We start from the raw sequence: 22,359 nt of genomic DNA, 5'->3' as shown, positions 1-22,359 counted from the left end.
CGAACGAACGAAATTTCTTCTTTCTTGCTCTTTAAAGTGCATGCAATATGAGTTCGCCCATCACTGAGTCCAAAAATGTGTCTTCTGGATTCCTTTCACAGGAGTAGTTTGTTTGGACCATTCTTCTTTTTTCTGCTCACAGAATTCTTCAATTTCCTCTTTGGACAAAAGAATGAGGGCTGTAGATGTGTAAGATTTCATGACTCTCGTAAAATCCTCAGCATTCTGAATACAGCTGTATTTGGTCTGGAAAGATTACGTTTTGAAGCATTGTGCTTCAGCAGGCCTTCTACACCATCACAAGGCTCCTTCCTGTGACCAGCAGCACTGTATACCGAGTCAGTTAGCACAAGCGACTTACTCAATTCAAACAGCTGGTAACGATTTATAAGATGACTAGGAGCACCATCAGAAATAATAATGATCTCTGCCCCTGTTGGCAGTTGAAAAATTTTGCACATTGCTAGCAAAGCATGTGTTGAGTCATGTCCTGTGTCATCATTTATAACTGCAACACTTGTGGTCTTGTTTTGCAAATATGTCACTCCTGTAAAAATTGAAACCTGGTCATTACTCCAATGATACCCTTGTACTTCTTGTGGGAGAATTACAGATCAGTTCTCAGCAAAATCACAGTGAAGCACTAAACATAGTTCTTCAGCCTGTACACACCCTTTCACTTCTGCAATGTGTTGTTGTTGTTGCAATAACTTGAGATGCTGGTGTGTTACGGCTTTCACTGACCATTTACAAAGTTCATCAATGAAACTGTCAAAGGCAACATTTTTCGTAATTAGTTCATTTTCCTCCCATGTCGCGTATGTAATTTCTGCAGAGTTATCTGCCAAGTCTTCCATGCCAAGTGTCTATAAAGACAGTCCTCCCTTTCCAGGGCAGTCACCACATTCTTGAAACAAACAAGTCTCTCATTTTATGTCACAGGCTACTAATGACTTCACACGCCCAACCAAGGTGTCATATGTCATGTGCTCCACTAAGTTCTTCAAAGTTATCACACAAAGATCAAAATTCACGCAGTAAACACATAAACAGACGTCTCTAGGTGGGTGTGGAACTACCCACTTGGGTTGTACTGCATAAAGTTTTTATCTTTCAATATGTGAAGTTGTATAGTTGCTCTTATAAATTGCAGAAGTTTCTTTAATACTGTGAGTCATGTACCTCTTCACTTTCACAACTTTTTTATCTTCAACTGTTACAGTTACAGTGTCTTTTTTTGTTGGCACTCTGGTGAGAACAGCCCCATTTATCTTCCAGATAAAATGAATGCACAATTTGAACTTGAGCTGCTTTTACAGGATGACCATAATAGGGATCTGGTCTTCCAAAGACTCCTTTTACAGACCTCACATTTCTTGATTTGTCCACGGTGTACTTTGATACTGATGGAACGTGGTTCAAAATTGTTTTCTTTGAAAATGTCTCTGGAACAATAGTTGAAACTTGCATCTTTTCATTGTAGGATGCACAATATTCAACAGCTGAATTGATATTTGTGAAAAATTCCTGGCAAGAGGTGCAAGAGTGCTTTGATTCATTTTCTTCTGAAGATGGAATTTCTACTTTGAAGAGAGTGGTTAGTTTTGCTGTAGTGTATTCATCCATAACTTTAGTAATTTCTCTGCACTTTCTCGGTGCATGGAGCTAATGACTCGATTTCACTGACCACGGTTTCTTAACAGGACTAACACCTACCTCTGTAGTCGAATGATTCAGATTATATAATTCTTCCTCTATTGATGCAAGATCTGCATCATCTGCACCGTGGGAGGCTTCACCTTGTTCAGATATTATCAATGTTGTTATTCTGTCAAAACATTTAGAATACAAAAAGTAACCACTGGAAACATCTTCACTTTGAAAGAGAGTCTTCAAATGAGAACACTTATTTCCAACATGACCAAAGTCATGTTTTTCCATTTGTCTTATGTATCACTCACTCTTTTATGCACACGCAAATAGCACACTTCACTCTCTAGTGGGCCAAGTCAGATGACATTTCTCCTGTGGCCCCAGTCAGAAGACATTTCAAACAGTCCTTTTCACAAAACAAACTGCAACTGTGTCATCTGGCAAATTCCTCATGAAAACAGAGAACTCACATGCATGGTCTCAGATTTCTTAAAAGCCTCTTCAGTAAACAAGTTAGCACTGAACAACTACAATACAAAAACCTGCAATGAACAACAGTGACAAAGAAATTGACAAGAAACCACAACAAAGTGTAAGAAATATCTGCAACAATGAAAGTGAAAAGAAATAACTGCAACAAAGAAAGTGATCAAAAATAACTGCAACAAAGACAACAGAAATAAACACTGTAACAAAGAAATTAGTAAGAAACAACTTCAGTACAGACATACATTATGGTACCCTTAGAAGTTAAAAAAAAAATAATTTTTTAAAATAAAATCTGTTCAAAAGTGGAAGCTCTCCTTTTCACAAAATACAGTGCGTTGTTGTGTTCCTCAGTCCTGAGACTGGTTTGATGCAGCTCTCCATGCAACTCTATCCTGTGCAAGCTTCTTCATCTCCCAGTACCTACTGCAACCTACATCCTTCTGTATCTGTTTAGTGTATTCATCTCTTGGTCCCCCTCTACCATTTTTACTCTCCACGCTGCCCTCCAATACCAAATTGGTGATCCCTTGATGCCTCAGAACATGTCCTACCAACCGATCCCTTCTTCTAGTCAAGTTGCGCCACAAACTTCTCTTCACCCCTATTCTATTCAATACCTCCTCATTAGTTATATGGTCTACCGATCTAATCTTCAGCATTCTTCTGTAGCACCACATTTCGAAAGCTTCTATTCTCTTCCTGTCCAAACTAGTTATCATCCATGTTTCACTTCCATACATGGCTACACTCCATACAAATACTTTCAGAAACGACTTCCTGACACTTAAATCTATACTCGATGTTAACAAATTTCTCTTCTTCAGAAACGTTTTCCTTGCCATTGCCAGTCTACATTTTATATCCTCTCTACTTCGACCATCATCAGTTATTATGCTCCCCAAATAGCAAAACTCCTTTACTACTTTAAGTGTCTCATTTCCTAATCTAATTCCCTCAGCATCACCCGACTTAATACGACTACATTCCATTATCCTCGTTTTGCTTTTGTTGATGTTCGTCTTATATCCCCCTTTCAAGACACTGTCCATTCTCCTCAACTGCTCTTCTAAGTCCTTTGCTGTCTATGACAGAATTACAATGTCATCGGCGAACCTCAAAGTTTTTATTTCTTCTCCATGGATTTTAATACCTACTCTGAATTTTTCTTTGGTTTCCTTCACTGCTTGCTCAATATACAGATTGAATAACATCGGGGATAGGCTACAACCCTGTCTCACTCCCTGTCTCCCATCTCCTTAAATTCCCACCTTTTTGCAGTTGCTTCAGTTTTAATCTACAGTTCATAACCAATAGATTGTGGTCAGAGTCCACATCTGCCCCTGAAAATGGCTTACAATTTAAAACCTGGTTCCTAAATCTCTGTCTTACCATTATATAATCTATCTGATACCTTTTAGTATCTCCAGGATTCTTCCATGTATACAACCTTCTTTTATGATTCTTGAACCAAGTGTTAGCTATGATTAAGTTATGCTCTGTGCAAAATTCTACTAGAAGGCTTCCTCTTTCATTTCTTTCCCCCAATCCATATTCACCTACTATGTTTCCTTCTCTCCCTTTCCCTACTCTCAAATTCCAGTCACCCATGACTATTAAATTTTTGTCTCCCTTCACTACCTGAATAATTTCTTTTATCTCATCATAGATTTCATCAATTTCTTCATCATCTGTAGAGCTAGTTGGCATATAAACTTGTACTACTACTGTAGTAGGCATGGGTTTCGTATCTATCTTGGCCACAATAATGCATTCACTATGCTGTTTGTAGTAGCTTACCCACACTCCTATTTTTTTTATTCATTAACCCCTATTTGATTTTGTATTTATAACCCTGTATTCACCTGACCAAAAGTCTTGTTCCTCCTGCCACCGAACTTCACTAATTCCCACTATATCTAACTTTAACCTACCCATTTCCCTTTTTAAATTTTCTAACCTACCTGCTCGATTAAGGAATCTGACATTCCACACTCCGATCCGTAGAATGCCAGTTTTATTTCTACTGATAACGACGTCCTCCTGAGCAGTCCCTGCCCGGGGATCCGAATGGGGGACTATTTTACCTCCGGAATATTTTACCTAAGAGGACGCCATCATCATTTAACCATACAGTAAAGCTGCATGCTCTCAGGAAAAATTACGGCTGTAGTTTCCTCTTGCTTTCAGCCATTCGCAGTACCAGCACAGCAAGGCCGTTTTGGTTAGTGTTACAAGGCCAGATCAGTCAATCATCCAAACTGTTGCCCCTGCAATCACTGAAAAGCTTGCTGCCCCTCTTCAGGAACCACACATTTGTCTGGCCACTCAACAGATACCCTTCCATTGTGGTTGCACCTACGGTACGGCTATCTGTATCGCTGAGGCACGCAAGCCTCCCAATCACCGGCAAGGTCCATGGTTCTTGGGGGAGGGGGGGGGGGGACTAATCAACAGGAAAAATTCGAACTTTTCTGGATGTGCACTTTTGAAAAAAAAATTCTGTAAATTATACAAAAAATAGTTCAAAAGGTGACAGTAAAATAACTTTGATTGATATGTCCAAACGGAGGACACCATTGTAATCATAAAGCAATTATCTTTCAAATAAAATAAACTATAACAAAATTCACATCTTCAAAATGGTGTTCGCAGTGTCATCTTTGGAGGCCCGTACCTTGGGGCAGGAATTTTTTTGGAGAAAACAAAAAAAAATGTGTTTCTTACTTGCTCCTGAATTTTAACATACGCTAAATTCAATAACATCTGAGTCTATGAAGGCAACCTCCCTGCCTGAAATGATACGTCTGGGATGAAATTTGAAGAGGTGTGACAAAATATGTGAATAGTTTGAAGATAATGAACGGATAGGAATATTAACAGCATGCTTAATTCAATCATTCATGTTTAGAAATTTATTTTCTGAGCTCTGCATTTAGGCATCTCACAAGCACCATGAGATTCTGCCATTAATTACTATTCATTGCAAGCACACATGCTCTTTAACAAGCACTCTGTACTCCATATGGGAAAAATTAATGACAAAGTATCTATTGCTTGTATTATAGTGTAATTTTGTTAAAATATATAGGTTAATGGCATTATGTGTCTTAGAGTATCAGTTTCCGTAAGTCAGAACAAGCCATTTGAGTTACATTGTATAAAGAACAAAATAACACTATGCAATTAATTTAAATATTTTATTTGACAAATGGACAGACTTTGGACACGATGACGCTGACCGATTAGGGAAATTCAGAAATCTCTTATCATGTATTTGTAGGGTACAGCATGAGACTATCAAAACGGCCACATAATATTTAAAGCATATGGGATTACTGTAAAACAAAAAATTGCCATGTGGTTTGACTGAGAAATGGTTGAGAGCCAGACAACAAATCTAACACTTTTTCTTTCTTTTTTCCTAGTACGTATTATAACTTTCACTCAGGCTGTACTTAGTGTTTGTGAAACTGCATCATGGTTAACAATCTGCTCTAACTATAATTTGTCTCATATCTGGATGGAGGAGCATAGTGAGGATAGATGTGAGCATACGAAATTTAATGGTAACCCACATTACATAACTATGGAAGGTTAGTTATTGAGCCAATCTCTATCTCCACCACTCATTTGGTTTATCTCGAACAGTGGTGGTGATACAAATTTACATGAAGGATTGTCTTTCTTGAAGGAGTTGTTGAAGATTGTGGATAGGCACAGTGCAATAAGTCTAACTGACAAAAAGCATGTTTTTATGTGTAAATAAAATATTACCTGTAAAGGCCCACACTATACATCCACAACTGCTGATACTTCACATAATCTTCTATGTTAGCTCCACAATTTTCCAGCCGCTGTTTATAGTGCTGAACATCCATAATGAGATGTGATAGATCCAGGGCATATTTTAATTTTATTGTGTCTACTGTTTGCATTATCAGACCATATTCATCACTGAATAAATCAGCATTGTTGTAATCATCTTCATACTCATCTTCAAAATCATTATCACTATCACTATTGTTTTCACACGGTAAATCTTCAAGAATTGAAATATTACCAGCATTAGGATCATCCTGCTGAAACAGACTATCTGGATTTTCATTTCCATCTCCCTTCAACCATTCAATGAAAATCTCATCACTGACTACGTGACCAACCATAAATGATCCAAGCTGTTGAACAGTAATTCCCATTTCCTTCAAAGAAGAAATGCTGATTATCGTATTGTTGTTAGCAATTCTCTCTAGATGTTCTTGCAAAGAACGAATTTGACTGATAACATTTTGCATTTCTGAGATTATCTCCCTGCTAGATACTGCAGACACTCTCACCACACGATGCCGTCGAACTTCTTTCAGATTGTATTCCTCTAGAGCTTCTGACTGTGACTGGCCACCAATGCGAATTATTTCTCTTGTGTATTTTAAAGTTCCTTCAAGGACTTGGTCCAATGCATGGTTAGTGTAGCACACCACAAGAATAGGTCTACGGTTTGTGTTCCATATAATTTGGTTGTCAAGGAAAGTTTTTATTATCTTCAAACCAAGAAAAGTTTTTCCTGTTCCTGGTGGACCCTGTATTATAACGAAATCCTTGGTCAAAGCAGTTCGGAATGACTTATACTGAGAAATGTCCAACTTCAATTCATCTTCTGTAGGCCAAGTGTCCATTTCAGTTATAGGTACTTTGAACTTGCCAATTTTGTATATTACTGGATCAGATTTTGCACGTATGTACTGGGGCAAACCCACTTCTGTAATCCCATCAACAATATAAGGCTTCATTGGAAATGCAGCAAAGGGCATAGTCTGCAATGCATTTAATACCTGTCGGTATGGTTCAAAATAAACTTCACTTTCTGCCACTGTATATGCTCTTTCAAATATAGTAATATCTATCTCGTCAATAAGTTCAATGACGACACAACCATTTTCTAGTTGTTTCTTGTCCCTCTCAAGAACTGTACCAAAAAAGAAGGTACCAAAATTGTCATGGGTAAAACACAACAATGAACCAAACATAAAACGTTTGGAATGCTCCCAAGGAACATTTCTCAGTTTCTTTTTAGTATCAAAGTTTAGTACCACACCTACTTTTTCTTTAATAGTCACAGTGTTTAAAAATAAAGCATCATGATATATTCGCACATTTTCAATCCTCTTAAATCTTTTCTGCCCTTGGAGAGCATGTTCCGTATACTGTGATATACCCTCACGTAAGGGGCCCACAAAATCTTCCCGCAGCAAGCGAAACTGAACATCTAGGTAATGTTCAACATCAATATATGCTCCCTTGATGATGCTAGGTCGTAAAAATGGTTTACTAGCAAAATCTTCAGCAGTGGGGAATATGCTACAGTATCTGAAATTATCAGGGGGCTGCAAATATTGAAGCTGCTCCATTTTGCTACTTTGTTTTATTGAATTACGTTCATTTTCTTCTATCATACTTCTAAGCTGGGCCTTAAGACATTCAAACTTCTTCTTAATATCATCACAGTTTATACTTTGGTACCTTTGCGCACCTTCTATGGACAATTCAGTCGTAACAAAGAGATTCTTGAACTTTTCACATGCTGTCTGTGGAAGCAAATTAACAACTGTTGCATAAAATATTAGAAGATTTTCTAAGAATGGAAATATCTTAGACTTCCTTGAGTGGTGTTCTGTTGGGACCTTGTTCATTTCTTTTTCTAGTTGGCTTAAGAAGTGTGGTTGGCATGCTGCAATCAAAACAGTTGTTTTGTTGTGTTGGAAACCAACTACACACACTTTTTCAGCAAGTAGCCTTAATGTAAGGTGTACTAAATCTGGGGACATTTCTTTTTTTAAAAATTCAGTGAATCCTATTTTGGAGCTTGCTAATTTTACAACTACTTCCATTGGATCTTTCTCAAGAAGGTTTTCCAGAAATTTATATCCAGTTCCTTTAATTGATGTAGAAGATTTCTGCCTGTCTTCAAATTGCGATTTATTCCTAATAAATTTAGAAGGAATTTCATCTGAACCTTTTCCACCAACACTCATATTAATTTTTTCTGAATTAGAGAGACTATAATGAGACCTCCATCGATCAGCACTTTGTCTTTGCCCTTCATCCAGGGGCAAAAGACTGGAATTTCCAGGGTGACTTGCACTGGTTCCAAAACATTGTGGAAAATTTCCAACTTTAAATTTTGAAGGTAATCTGCTGTGAACATTTGATTCTACAATATTTTTTTTTCTCTCGCAGTTTCCTTGCCTTGTTGGCACAGTAGTAGAAGAAAGTCTGTCTTGTCTCCTCTCTTTGGGTTCAAATTTGTTTTGTGGAAGAGACTTATGTTCTGTTTTGTGTTCTGTTCTGCTTTCTCTATTGGCATTGTCAAGTGCAGAGAAAAGTTTGTCTGACAAACTTTCCATAATGCTTGCCCCAACACACAAAGTCCTGTAACAAATTAAAATAATACAATTAGAAACTGCACTGCCAAAACAATGTAAATAAAACGCGCGCGCACACACACACACACACGCACACACACACACACACACACACACACACACACACACACACACTGTACTGCTACTCTTTTACACACACACACACACACACACACACACACACACACACACACACACACACACACTGTACTGCTACTCTTATGGAAATTTGAAGACTTATTTTTCTAGTGTTCCTGACGCAACAGCTAAATGTGAAGTCTACAACATTTTATTTACCTAATTGGCAGACACACTGCAGTTTTCCATTAACAAAACACTTATTCTGTCAGGAATTTATTTAATATTCATATTTTTCTATTTTTATAGTATCTTATCGGAGAGTCAAGATCTGCTGACCACGTACTTTGAGAGGACCTATGCTACCAGCCCAACATATGAAGGCTTTCAACTTTGTTGTGCCCATGTACTGTGATTTTGAAAACTAAACTAATTCATAGATTGGTGATGATCAATTCATTTTCCTGTTTTGTATTCAGAGACTTCCCTTGACCAAGATTTTGAAAGTCAATACATCAAACCAAAAAAATGGAGAGAATTTATATTGTCTTTTGGAAGGTTTACTACAAACGAACAAATATTTACTGGCATAGTAAAGAAATAAGGCTTTTCATTTTACAAAAGGTACAAACTATTAATGAAGAGCTTCATTACATTTTGCACATGAATGTAAAAATATTCTAACATCGGTTCTATCATTCATGTTCTCTTTTTATATTTATATAGCTCTTTTTGTGAAGAACTGACAAGACATTCTAGTAACTTAAGACTACAGACAAGGACGAATATAAAATATACAGATTTCACTGGCATGAATTATTTATGTCAGACACCTGACATGGCAAAGGGAAATATCACTACAGTAACTCCACTAATGGTATATTATTAACCTCTAGTATGGTGAGGTTTCTCTCAAGAAAACATACAAATACATCAAACATACGGCACACTGTAAATAAAACTTTGATGGATTGAACTGAATGAGAATAAACAATTTAAACTATAACTCAATATCTTCACAAACATCCCTTGTTTTTCACATAATGAAAATATAAGAACATCGCTTCAACCTATCACCTATTAGCAACTCCGCCATGACAAGCAAGTTTGATCATAGGAGAGGTGACGAAAGATGAATACTGTATACTACAGTTATCACACATAAACTACTTCATTACTAATATGAAGATATTACATGTAATCAGAAGAGTTGATTTTTCACAACAATGAAGAATAATTATTTATCTGCTTACACTGTACTATAAAGTCAGTAATTACTACGAAAACAAGCTAATTTGTTATGAAGTAAGTGTTTTACTCATATGCTTGCATAATTATTACATCAATGCACAAAATTTGGGTTTGATTTTGGAGACAAAAAGTTCCAAAAGTGCACTTTATGGTAGTGTAGTGTACTCTCCACCATCTATTGAAAAGAGCAAACCATTAATATTTTTGTGTGCATAAAGTGCAGCAGCAGTTTACTATTTTTGTCTCCCATATTCCATTTTTTAGGGGGGCGGAGGAAGGGGGAGGGAGGGAGCGAAGTGTCCAAAACAGTGGAGATCACAAGTGCCCTTGTCATAACTTAAAATAGTCAATTACTGAATGAATTTGAAATCAATAATACTCAGAGCCTCATCGACTGGAGCAGAGGGATAGCTAGAAACAATCATTTCCTCTTTGAAGAGGTTGCTCAAATGGTGAAAATTAAATTTCCTTCACCCTACTACTGTGCAAATAAAAAAAACAAGATCTACAGTTCATGCTGTATCTGCTAAAAAAAACCTGATAATTCAGATGGCAAACTTATATTAAAACATAAACGGTTATAAAATTGGCACTGGATTGGAAAATGATGCACTGTCCATGGTTGGTTGCAGTAACTACAGAGTGATGCGGGGTCTCCACCTAGCAAATAAAGGTGACTAAAACAAACGACAGTGCCCTATATGCATCCTAGCTAAACGTATTTCCTCACAACAAGAGGGGCGAGAGGAGATCATGCAAGCAATTGGGAAGTGTTTAATTTCCCAGAGTTTGTTCCCATATGGAGAAGACCAGTGTTCATGCCAGAGTGACACAATGTTCCTATGAACCACAATACAGATATCATCTGAAGGGACAGAATAGCTAAAAGGCCTACAAATTTAGACTGCAGCATCGGCAGCTGCATTGGCAGCTTTATTCCCCTGCATCCAATGACCAGGGACTCGCACGAATAGCATATTGGATCTAGCATCTGTGAGCGAGTCAGCACATAAAACACAACTGAGAAGCCTGTGTCATCGGACGTATTGGGTGGCATGATAGAGGACAGAACATTCTGCAGTAAAAATCAAGCCCCATATTCCTTGTGCATAATTTAATCATTTACATTTTGCAGCACAGCAAAAAAAGATATAATGAAGTACTTCATCAAGTGACTATCTGATAATGCACTACAGGAAAGCAAGCTAACACAGAGATGGCTTACCTGAACATTCAGTACAGGAACCGATACAGACTAAAATCTCTACTTATGGTTGGTTTGAGGAACAGTTTGAAATCAATTCTTCCGAATTCTTGCAACTGTAAGGGTGCCAAAAATGAATAATCACCTGTATACAACTGCGCAGAAATAATCTTTCACTATATTCACTTGGCTGCCTCTTGTCACCGTGCCCAGCATTTAGAGGTGTGTACCAGTTAGTACGACCATTCTTTCTCGCAAGGAAGATATCACAACAATCTTTGACAGACAGCATTTTATTTGACTGCATACTACATTTATCACATTACAAAGTTAAAATAATGAGGACTTAATAAACTGACACAGTCAAAAATACAAAGCACAACAGCCAACAGCACATAAAATCTGTATACCACTCACTCATTCTTTGTTTTATCTAGCTGGGCGAGATGTATCTTTTGAAAACATTTAAGGCCAAGTGCACATTTGGAAATGTTTAATACAGTGAGAATGTTCAATTGGTTGCAGCAGCTATGTAGAGATGAAGAAACCTGCATAGGATAGACGAGTTTGGAGAGCTGCACGAAACCAGTCTCTGACTGAAAAACACAACAAAATGTAAGGTCCCAGCGGTATTAAGCCGCATACACACTTCTGTTGGAAACATTGTCTTCTGTGATGTTTTGCAAATGTTTCCGACTTCGTTTCTTGTCTCTACTTCTGTCCACACTGGCAGCAAACATTTCTCGTTGTGTGTTTATGCCGTCTGCACTGCTCTTTGTATTATTGTGTTTGTATCATCTGCTGCTGCATTATGTCTGGTGTCGAGGAAACTATAATGATATGTGGTGCTGCATTATTAATACTAGGTTTACACAAACAAAATGAAAGCCTTCCTCGTTGTTTGTGGAGTAAAACATTCTCTAGAAGAACTGGTGGGAATAACTTCCTACGTGAGCTGAGTATGGAAGACGTCTCTGGCTTCTGTAACTTCACTCAGAAGTCATCTGTCGATTTTGAAAATCTGGCAAATATGATAGCACCATAGCACCATTTGTTCCAAAAAAAGATAAGAATTTCAGGAAAGTGATTTCAGTCAACCAAAGGCTTGCAGTTACTCTTCGTTTTCTGGCAAGAGAAGATACATTTCAGAGCCTTGCGTATTTATTTCACATTTCGAAGCAAGCAATATCTCGAACAGTACCTGAAATATGTGGAGCTCTGGTGGAAGTACCGAAGGATATAAAGGTAAGTAAATGAAAAACACCGTTAAATAAGCATCTTTTCAAAATGTTATTATTTGTCAATTACATTATAGACCTCATCAACACATCATCTTCAATAGTGTTACCAGTGTCTACATAACTTGTAAATATGACAGGGGAATAACTATTTGATGATGATGGCCCTGCCACATACCCACTGTCGACTGCTGACTTTCCAAATATGCTACATGCTGTTTCGTTAATACTTCATTAAGCAAAGCCATTGTTTTTGCTTCTTGTAACTCTGGGAATTTCTGCAACACTGATGCCACATACTGATCACATGTACTACATTCATCGCTCTTATTATTTTCTCGTTTTTGCAGCACTTTAATTAACAATTGAGATGCAATCTTGTAGGGTTGTTGCATATCTTTTTTCTCACCCACTCTTCTGATTTTTTGTAGCGGAGGACTGGAAGGTCCAGCCACATCCTCTTCATCTTCATTTCTGACCTCTGGTTAATGTATGAAAACCTGAAATCAAATTTATTTCTTTCAGATACCGGCGGCTGAAAACGACTGGCTTAAAACAGCTTATTGGTTCTCACAGATTCTTCAGTTCCCCCATTGTGTCAGAGCAGTTGATGGGAAACATATCATGTTACAGTGCCCTATTGGTAGTGGAAGTGAATAATATAATTATAAAGGTTCATTCAGCATTGTGCTACCTGCTGTTGTTGATGCCAGTTACAACTTTTTGTATGCAGATATCTGCTACCAAGGCAGAATATCAAATGATGGTATGTTCAAAAACGCGAACATAAGTGAGTTAATTAACAAAAAGAAACTAAACTTGCCACAAGCTGAATGTTTACCAGGTGGCACAAAGGCCCTACCATTTGTTTTTATAGCAGACAATGCTTTTCCTTTACAGAAAAATATTATGAAACCCTACCGAGGAAAACATGTTATAGGTTCAAAAGAGAGTTTTTAATTACAAACTTTCTAGGGCCAGAATGGTTGTCGAGAACACTTTCGACATTATGGCTTTAGTTTTTCCATGTGCTAGAAAACCTATGTTGCTACAAACGCAAATAAAAACAAACAAGCATAATTTTTGTACCTCATTTTCCATAGTATCTGTTGTCTCCTTTGACTCATGAACATCATCCTAGAACTGTAGCAGCCGATAGGTGAAACAGTTGGAATCATATGCAGTGTCTGCACCGCAACCAGATGGTCTGCTGGAAATCATTTTTCTTTTCTCACGCCTGTAAGCAACCATGGACGATCGTATGTTTTTTTCTACACTTTCCTTGTCTGTGCCAAAAGTTGCTGCAATTTTTGCAAGTGCATCATGTATTTTAACACTGTTTTTATATTCCTTGCTCCGGATGTTCCGTAAGCAATCCTCCCCCTGGTTCATGGCAATTAAATCAACAATTTGTGGCCTTGATCACTCCATTATTTTAGAAAAATAAAGCAAAAATGACACTATAATAAACACAACACCACTTAACAGTAGACGACACATACACACACATACACGCTAGCAACGTGCAACGGTGACAAGTGGTAGCTAGCCTGAAACATTGTTTCCTTTGATCTGTACCAACACTGCTATGGATAAATGTTTCTGTGTTTTGAAACATGTTTCCAAACATTAGGCTCAGTGTGTAAGTGGCTTTAGGTGTTTTTCATTCAAAACCTCTCTCCACCACAGGCAAATCCTACTTCACATATTTGGGTAAGCAACTACAGCATGGATATTGTGCTCTGATTGGACAAAGAGCTATCTTTCAATAAACAGGAGCTGTGCAATTAAATTTTAGTTGCTCCGTGTGAAAGTACAGAAGTGAAGCCATGTGAATGCCTCCTGTATCTGCATGCACAGACACACTTGTGACCTCATGATCTTACGTTTGAGCTCCAATACAGAACAGACAGCCTTAGACCATCTGCCTCTACACTATCTCTCTTATTCTGACTTTGTCCTAAAAATGTCGACATTTCCTTCCACCATCTTTAACTTCCACCATCTACTCCTGTTGCAACTGACACTGAAATTCAGCGTAAGACACTTTCCTAGAAGCTCTTGATGGAACTCTCTAAACTGACTCTGACACAACCACCTGCTCCTTCCTGTTCACATCTTGCTCAGCATTCTGTACAAGTAGATGCAATAAACAACACTGTTACAAACAGTTACACACCAACTGCTTCATACCGGTAGTGTTTTGTCATACACGAATCAACAGATAAGTTCCCACCTCAACAATATTCTCTAGTTCTTTGATAATATTTGTATTTTCTTTCCATGGCAGTCTGCTCAGTCATATCTGGTGTGTCTATTCTAGCATTCGAAAATCCAGAATGGACTATGACAATATTATGTAAAGGAACACCATAATAAGCAACAATGTCAGAGTGGTGGTTGGGAGCGAGGTTGTGCAGGGATGGACGAGTGTGTTATTTAGGTACAGTGGGCAGCAGTATACCAGTGTGGGAGGGGTGGGAAGGATATCCTATTTTTTCATTACTTACATCTATACTTACTCCTGAAGTAATTCCTTTATTATAACTGCTCTAACACTTCCGATTTTCTGTTCTTTGGTCATTCTAATTTCTTTTCTCAGATTCATATCCTGATTCCCACCTGATTCTGACATCTCCTAGTGTTGTTCCTAAGTTTTCACTATTCTCAGATAATCAGTTAACTTCCTGTCAACACTATCATTGAAGTCTCACTTATTGTACTTTTAGTCACAATATTCCTACATTATCTTAACTTTGCGGCTCCTGCTGCAAGTGCTTTAGTCTATCCTTTATTTTAGTTCCCCCCCACAAGTTCTCACAATAAACATCTCTTCTAACACATTTTGATTTGCTTTCAGTAAGTGAACAATATGTTGATTGTATTTGTCTCCCTGCTGGTTTCTGATATGTTTTCTACTGATACTAAAGCTGCCCACTTGGTTTACTGTTTGAATCTTCCCATTCAGTATGTCATAATACAGACTTGTTACCTTCACTGTTCTGTTCATTGCTACTGTGCTGAATAAAATACAGCTGAACCAAAATTTTTCCTCTGTCCACATTTGTTCACCTCTCTTAATACCTCACAGGAAAGAATTCAATTAGGAAGCTCAGTATTCTCAACACGTGTATAACATTATTTACATAAAACAATGGAAAATCCAGAATGGAATGTAACAATACAATGAAAAGGATAGTTGCTACTCACCATATGGTGGAGATGCTGAGTCACAGAAAGGCACAACAAAAAGACTGTCACACAATTAGATTTCAGGCAACAAGACCTTTGTCAAAATTAGACAACATACACATATCCATACACTCACACAAACACAACACAAAAAACACACACACAACCACAAACTCTGGCAGCTGGAGTCTGGCTCTGATCTGCTGGATATATTTTTTTTTTTTTTTTTTTTTGTGGGGTTTAAGGGCGCTCAACTACTGAGGTCATTAGCGCCCAGTCACTGTTGTTAGAGCACATGGACTCTAGTAAAACTCAAGGGGATGAGGGGACATCAGAAAGACCTGACAAAGATGCAGATGAATTAAGTAAAAAGGTTAGATGTCTTTGGACAAGCCAGTCGAAGTTATAAAACGCAGAATACGAGCAGCTGCTCGAGCGTCATCAGCTAAAATATCTGGTAAAGTAGATGGCAGGGACAGGACAACACGAAATTGACTAAAACGGGGACACGACAATAAAACATGGCGCACTGTTAATGCCTGACCACAAAGGCACTGCAGGGCTGGGTCACCGGAGAGCAGGTAGCGGTGGCTAAACCGGCAATGCCCAATCCGCAACCTGGTCAGAAGGACCTCCTCTCGCCGAGATGTTCGGGAGGAGGTTGTCCAAGCAGTTGGGAGCGGTTTTACTGCCCGGAGCTTGTTTCCTTGGAGGGATGACCAAGCATCCCACCACAACGACACAAGCCTCTTACAGACATCCCCACGAACGTCAGATGACGGGACACAATGGGAGGCTGGCCGAGGTAGGATGACTGCAGCCTTGGCTGCAGCATCCGCAGCCTCATTCCCAGGCACTCCTACATGTCCGGGAACCCACAGAAAGCTGACAGGAGAACCATTATCAGCGAAAGAATGGAGGGACTGCTGTATCCGTTGAATCAAGGGATTGACCGGATAGGGAGCTCCAAGGCTCTGAAGAGCAGTGAGTGAGTCAGAGCAGAGTACATACGATGAATGGCGGTGGCGGCGGGCATACTGAACGGCCTGAGGGAGAGCAAAAAGCTCAGCCGTAAAGCTCAAACATTGGTCGAGGAGCCAGTATATAAAGGTGGCGGCCCCAACGACAAAGGCACAGCCGACACCATCGTCAGTTTTGGAGCCATCGGTGTAAATAAAGGTGTGACCGGCAAGTCGAGCACGAAGTTCGACAAACCGTGAGCAATACACTGCAGCCGGAGTACCCTCCTTCGGGAGTGAGCTGAGGTCGAGATAAAAATGAACCGGAGCCTGGAGCCAAGGTGGTGTCGGGGGCTCTCACCCTCTCTGAAGGTGGTAGAGAGGGCAAAACCCAATTGTCGAAGCAGGCGATGGAAGCGGACTCCGGGAGGCAGCAGGGCAGACACATACAACCCGTACTGACGGTCGAGAGAATGGCGAATAAGGACTGGTAAGAGGGGTGGTCGGGCATAGACAACAGCCGGCAGGCATACCGACACAGCAGTACGTCGCGCCGGTAGGTCAATGGTAATTCGGCAGCTTCAGCATAAAGACTCTCGACAGGACTAGTGTAGAAGGCTCCGGTCGCAAGACGTAACCCCCCATGGTGGATGAAGTTGAGCCGGCGTAAGAGGGATGGCCGAGCGGACGAGTAGACGAAGCTCCCATAATCCAGCTTCGATCGGACTATGGACCGATACAAGCGAAGCAGGACAGTGCGATCCACTCCCCAAGATGAACCGCTAAGAACTCTGAGGACATTAAGGGAACGTGTGCAACGGGCCGCCAAATAAGAGACATGTGGAGACCAACACAGTTTCCTGTCCAACGTGAGCCCTAGAAACTTAGTTGTTTCCACGAATGGGAGAACAACGGGACCGAGATGTAAGGATGGCGGAAGGAACGCTTTATATCGCCAAAAGTTGATACAAACCGTCTTCTCTTCAGAGAACCGGAAGCCATTTGCCACGCTCCATGAGTAGAGGCTGTCTAGACAATGCTGAAGGCAGCGCTCCAGGAGGCATGTTCTCTGGGCACTGCAGTAGATCGCGAAGTCATCGACAAAGAGAGCGCCTGAGACATTAGGTGGAATGCAATCCATAATTGGATTGGTCGCGATGGCAAAAAGGGCTACGCTCAAGACGGAGCCCTGAGGCACTCCGTTCTCCTGGAGGAAGACGTCGGACAATACGGAACCCACACGTACCCTAAACTTTCGATCCGTTAAAAAGGAATCAATAAAAAGGGGCAGGCGACCGCGTAAGCCCCACCTGTGCATAGTGCGGAGGATACCTCCTCTCCAACAGGTATCATAAGCCTTCTCCAAATCGAAGAACACGGTTACCGTTTGGCGCCTTCGCAAAAAGTTGTTCATGATGAATGTCGACAAGGTCACAAGGTGGTCAACAGCGGAGCGGCGGCGACGAAAGCCGCATTGGACATTAGTAAGTAGCCGTCGAGATTCAAGAATCCAGACTAACCGAGCATTAACCATGCGCTCCATCACCTTACAGACGCAGCTTGTAAGAGAAATGGGGCGGTAACTAGAAGGAAGGTGTCTATCCTTCCCGGGTTTGGGTATAGGAACGACGACGGCGTCACGCCACCGCATGGGGACCTGACCTTTGGTCCAGACGCGATTGTAGGTACGAAGAAGGAAGCTTTTGCCCGCCGGAGAAAGGTGTGCCAGCATCTGAACATGAATGGCATCTGGCCCCGGAGCAGAGGACCGGGACAGTGCAAGCGCACGTTCGAGTTCCCACATAGTAAAGGGGGCATTATAAGTTTCCAGATTCAGCGAGTGGAAGGAAGGTCGCCGAGCCTCTTCTGCCTCTTTCCTGGGAAGGAAGGCAGGGTGGTAATGGGCGGAGCTTGAAACCTCCGCGAAAAAGCGGCCAAAGGCGTTGGAGACAGCCACAGGATCAACAAGGACCTCATTACCTGAGGTCAGGCCAGGTACCGAGGAGTGGGCCTTAATGCCCGACAGCCGGCGCAGGCCACCCCATACAACAGAAGAGGGAGTAAAACTGTTAAAGGAGCTGGTGAAAAAGGCCCAACAAGCTTTTTTGCTGTCTTTGATGACTCTACGGCATTGCGCTCGTAGTCGTTTGTATTCAATACAATTCGCCAACGTAGGATGGCGGCGAAAGGTGCGTAAAGCACGTCGTCGAGCATGGATAGCGTCCCTACAAGCCTCGTTCCACCAGGGGACGGAAACGCGACGTGAAGAAGAGGTAGTACGAGGAATGGAACGTTCGGCAGCATTGATGATAACAGCCGTGAGGTATTCGACCTGACTGTCACAACTGAGAAAATCGTGGTCCGGAAAGGTCGCCAGGGAGGAGTAAAGTCCCCAGTCAGCTTTCGGTATGTTCCAGCTCGAAGGACGTGGGGATGGGGTGTGGTGCAGGAGACGAACGACACAGGGGAAGTGGTCGCTCGAATAGGTGTCAGAAAGGACATACCACTCGAACCGACGGGCAAGAGAGGTAGAACAGATCGAGAGGTCCAAGTGGGAGTAGGTATGAGTAGAGTCTGAGAGGAAAGTCGGGGCGCTGGTATTGAGGCAGACAAGACTGAGATGGTTGAAGACATCCGCCAAGAGTGAGCCTCTTTGACAGGATGCAGGAGAGCCCCAAAGGGGATGATGGGCATTGAAGTCGCCAAACAATAAAAACGGCAGGGGAAGCTGAACGATCAGGTGCACCATGTCAGCCCGACTAACAGCAAATAACGATGGAGTGTAGATGGTACAAACTGAAAAAGTAAAAGCATAAAGAGTAATACGGACAGCTATTGCTTGGAGTGGGGTGGTCAATGGGATAGGATGGTAATAGACATCGTCCCGAACGAGCAACATGACCCCACCATGAGCTGGGATACCGTCCATAGGGGTGAGGTCATACCGCTCCGAGGTATAGTGGGTAAAGGCAATACGGTCAGTCGGGCACAACTTGGTTTCCTGGAGACCAAGGACGAGCGGACAGTGCAGGCGGAGGAGCAGTTGTAATTCCTCCCGATGAGATCGAATACCTCTTATGTTCCAATGTAACAAGGCCATCGCTAGTAAAAAAGTTGGGGGAACGAGACGGGGCAAGAGCTGGTCACCTCAACGGCCGCGGAGGGCCAGGTTGCGAGGGAACAACGCTACAACCGGCGGGAGGCGGATCCGGTTCCATTGAGTCGTCGCCACCTGCGGCCGCTGTCCCTGGTTGTGTAGGAGGGGCAGCATCATTTGCCGACGAGAGGCCAGCTGAGCACCTGGCAGCAGAGCGTCCCGGCGAAACTGAGGACGGCCGGGAGCAGCGACTCACGGATGGAGCGTCAGACGAAACGCGCCAGGGTGGAGAGGGGGATAGAGACTACTTCTTGGATGCCTTCTTGGAAGGCCGAGGAGGCACAGGGATGGTGGGCTGGACCCGAAGAAGGTCCTCACGCGTGGGGTCCGTTTTGGAATGCCGGACCTCGGAAGCTGGGGTCCGGAACGTTTCCCCGATGGACACCTGAGAAAAGGATCGCTTCTCAGGTGGCGGGGGGAGAGGAGGAGGAGGAGGAAGGGTGGCCCCCGGGGCAGAGGGGGCGGGGGCCACGGGGGAGGAGGATTTGGAAGGGAAGGATTTGGGAGGCGGAGGCAGAGCCCCCTGATGGGCGGAGGAGGGACAGGATAGGGGTGAGGATACCGCGGAAGGAGTGGACACAACTGAGGCAAACGAAGTGGTCAACGGCACGGGATGGAGGCGGTCATACTTCTTCCTGGCCTCAGAATAAGAGAGCCGATCCAAAGTTTTGAGTTCTTGTATCTTCTTCTCCTTCTGATATGCGGGGCAGTCTGAGGATCAAGGCGAGTGGATGCCAGGACAATTAATGCACCGAGGTGGTGGTGTGCATGAATGTTCCTCACGAAGAGGACGTCCACAATCGCCACAAAGGGGCTCAGCCTCACACCGTGACGACATGTGCCCAAAGCGCGAACACCGAAAACAGCGCATAGGAGGCGGGACATAAGGTCACACGTCGCACCGGTAGCACATCACCTTTACCTTCTCCGGGAGAACGTCCCCCTCGAAGGCGAGGATAAAGGCCCCGGTGTCGATGCGACGGTCTTTGGGGCTGCGCTGGACTCGCCGGACGAAATGCACACCTCGGCGCTCCAGGTTGGCCCTGAGCTCCTCATCAGATTGCAGCAGGAGGTCCCGATGAAAAATAACCCCCTGCGTCCTATTTAGTGCCAGATGCGGGGCAATGGACACTGGGATGTCCCCTAGGCGGTCGCACACCTGGAGCACCGCCGACTGTGTGGCGGAGGTGGTCTTTATAAGAACGGACCCCGAACGCATCTTACTGAGAGCCTCGATTTCCCCGAAGATGTCCTCAATGTGCTGAACAAAGAACATGGGCTTGGAGGTGGCGAACCTCCCCCCATCGGTTCGAGAACAGACCAAATAGCGGGGGAAGTACTTCGCCCCAAGCCGGCGGGCCTGTCCCTCCTCCCAGGGAGTGGCCAAGGGGGAAAGGCCAGGAGAACCAGAACTAGAAACGGTACCTTTTCTTTTGAAAGACTCAGCTGCAGAGCGACCTGATACGTGTTGACGTTTCATCTGCGAAACGTCCGCCCCGATACCACCCACTCCGACCAGGGGCTCTCCCCACGGGCGCCACCCAGCCTCAGCAAGGGTCACCTGGCAGGATGACCGTTGCCGGGAGTCCTGATGCCCCAAGGAGACGGGCATCTACTCCTTGGCCGACGTGGGGAGGGTGCAGCTCAGGTATCGGCAGTACGATCCCTGTGTTGTCAGGGGGCTACAACCTAGAGGGTACATGACGACCCCACCACAACGGGCTGGCTACCGTGCTGGATTTCTGGTGCCATGGAAAGTCCATCATGATCGTAGGTGCAGATGGGGACGCACTACGGGCGTAACTTGTACAACCCATCAGGCGTTTAGGCCCAATGTGAGGAATAGTGAGTATGGTTACAACGCCGGTACAATGCTGAGTGCCAAGGTCTTAGTGCACTGAGGACCAGTGGTACACCACGTAAGGCGTCCTTCCCCAAAAGGCTCGTACTTCTGTAGAATTTTGAAAAATGGAGGTCAAACCCCAAGGGGGTTGAAACTCCTTTCAGTCGCCTCTTACAACAGGCAGGAATACCTCAGGCCTATTCTTACCCCGGACCCACAGGGGGGTTATCTGCTGGATGCAATGGAGCCTTTGATGTATCCCTATCCTGCGATAATTCTGCAATGTTTTTTTCTTAGCTAATATGCTACTTCAGTCCCCAGTGACAGTCAAGACTACCATTCTATATATCTCTATTCTGTCATTTCTAGTTTACATTGTCCAGTGCCAGTGCTAGGTTTCCAGGGCCCCAGGTACGCGTTCTTGGGCTCCTCCTCCAATTTTTTTTTTTTTTTTTATTTTAAACTTTTTTTCTTTTTTCTTTTTTTTTTTCTAAGAAAAATTTAATGCGAAAAATTAAACAATGCCTTGTTTTAAGAAACTCTTAATGCTCACAGTTTATAGTTTTGTGAAGTATCGTAATTATGTACTTTCTTTCTAGTTATTTTCGATGTGAACTCTTTTATGAAATGAAATGAGGTCCTATGCTTCTTGACAGAGCTTAGGGGAATGATGCGGGAGACCCACACAGCAGTACTAGGCAAGGTCCTAATGGAGGTGGTTTGCCATTGCCTTCCTCCAACCATAATGGGGATGAATGATTACGACGAAGACAACACGTCATCTTTTATAGTCCTGGTATAATCTAAAAGTGGGCTAACTCTGAGTTTATTGGGATCACAGCTAATCCAACAATCTGCTTGTCCCACTGTAGTTCT

At 42.3% G+C, this 22,359-nt stretch overlaps 1 protein-coding gene across 2 annotated transcripts in view; it reads right to left on the bottom strand.

Annotated features, from left to right (window-relative positions):
• Positions 1–22,359, bottom strand: part of LOC126457064 (NFX1-type zinc finger-containing protein 1-like) — a 443,455-nt gene that overhangs the window by 377,484 nt on the left and 43,612 nt on the right. The window contains exons 1-2 of one of the 2 annotated variants that reach the window (XM_050093062.1): positions 11,116–11,138; positions 5,917–8,568 (exon numbers count right to left, since the gene is read on the bottom strand). In XM_050093062.1, the coding sequence (XP_049949019.1) occupies positions 5,917–8,568; positions 11,116–11,123 (2,660 nt within the window). In that variant the 5' untranslated portion in view covers positions 11,124–11,138. Of the gene's footprint in view, positions 1–5,916; positions 8,569–11,115; positions 11,139–22,359 lie in introns of those variants that run through there. The other variant, XM_050093063.1, reaches the window with a different exon arrangement.

The sequence above is a fragment of the Schistocerca serialis genome, chromosome 2 (genome assembly GCF_023864345.2).
Source record: "Schistocerca serialis cubense isolate TAMUIC-IGC-003099 chromosome 2, iqSchSeri2.2, whole genome shotgun sequence".
Lineage (NCBI taxonomy): Eukaryota > Metazoa > Arthropoda > Insecta > Orthoptera > Acrididae > Schistocerca > Schistocerca serialis.
This window is presented reverse-complemented; position numbering and strand designations above follow the sequence as displayed.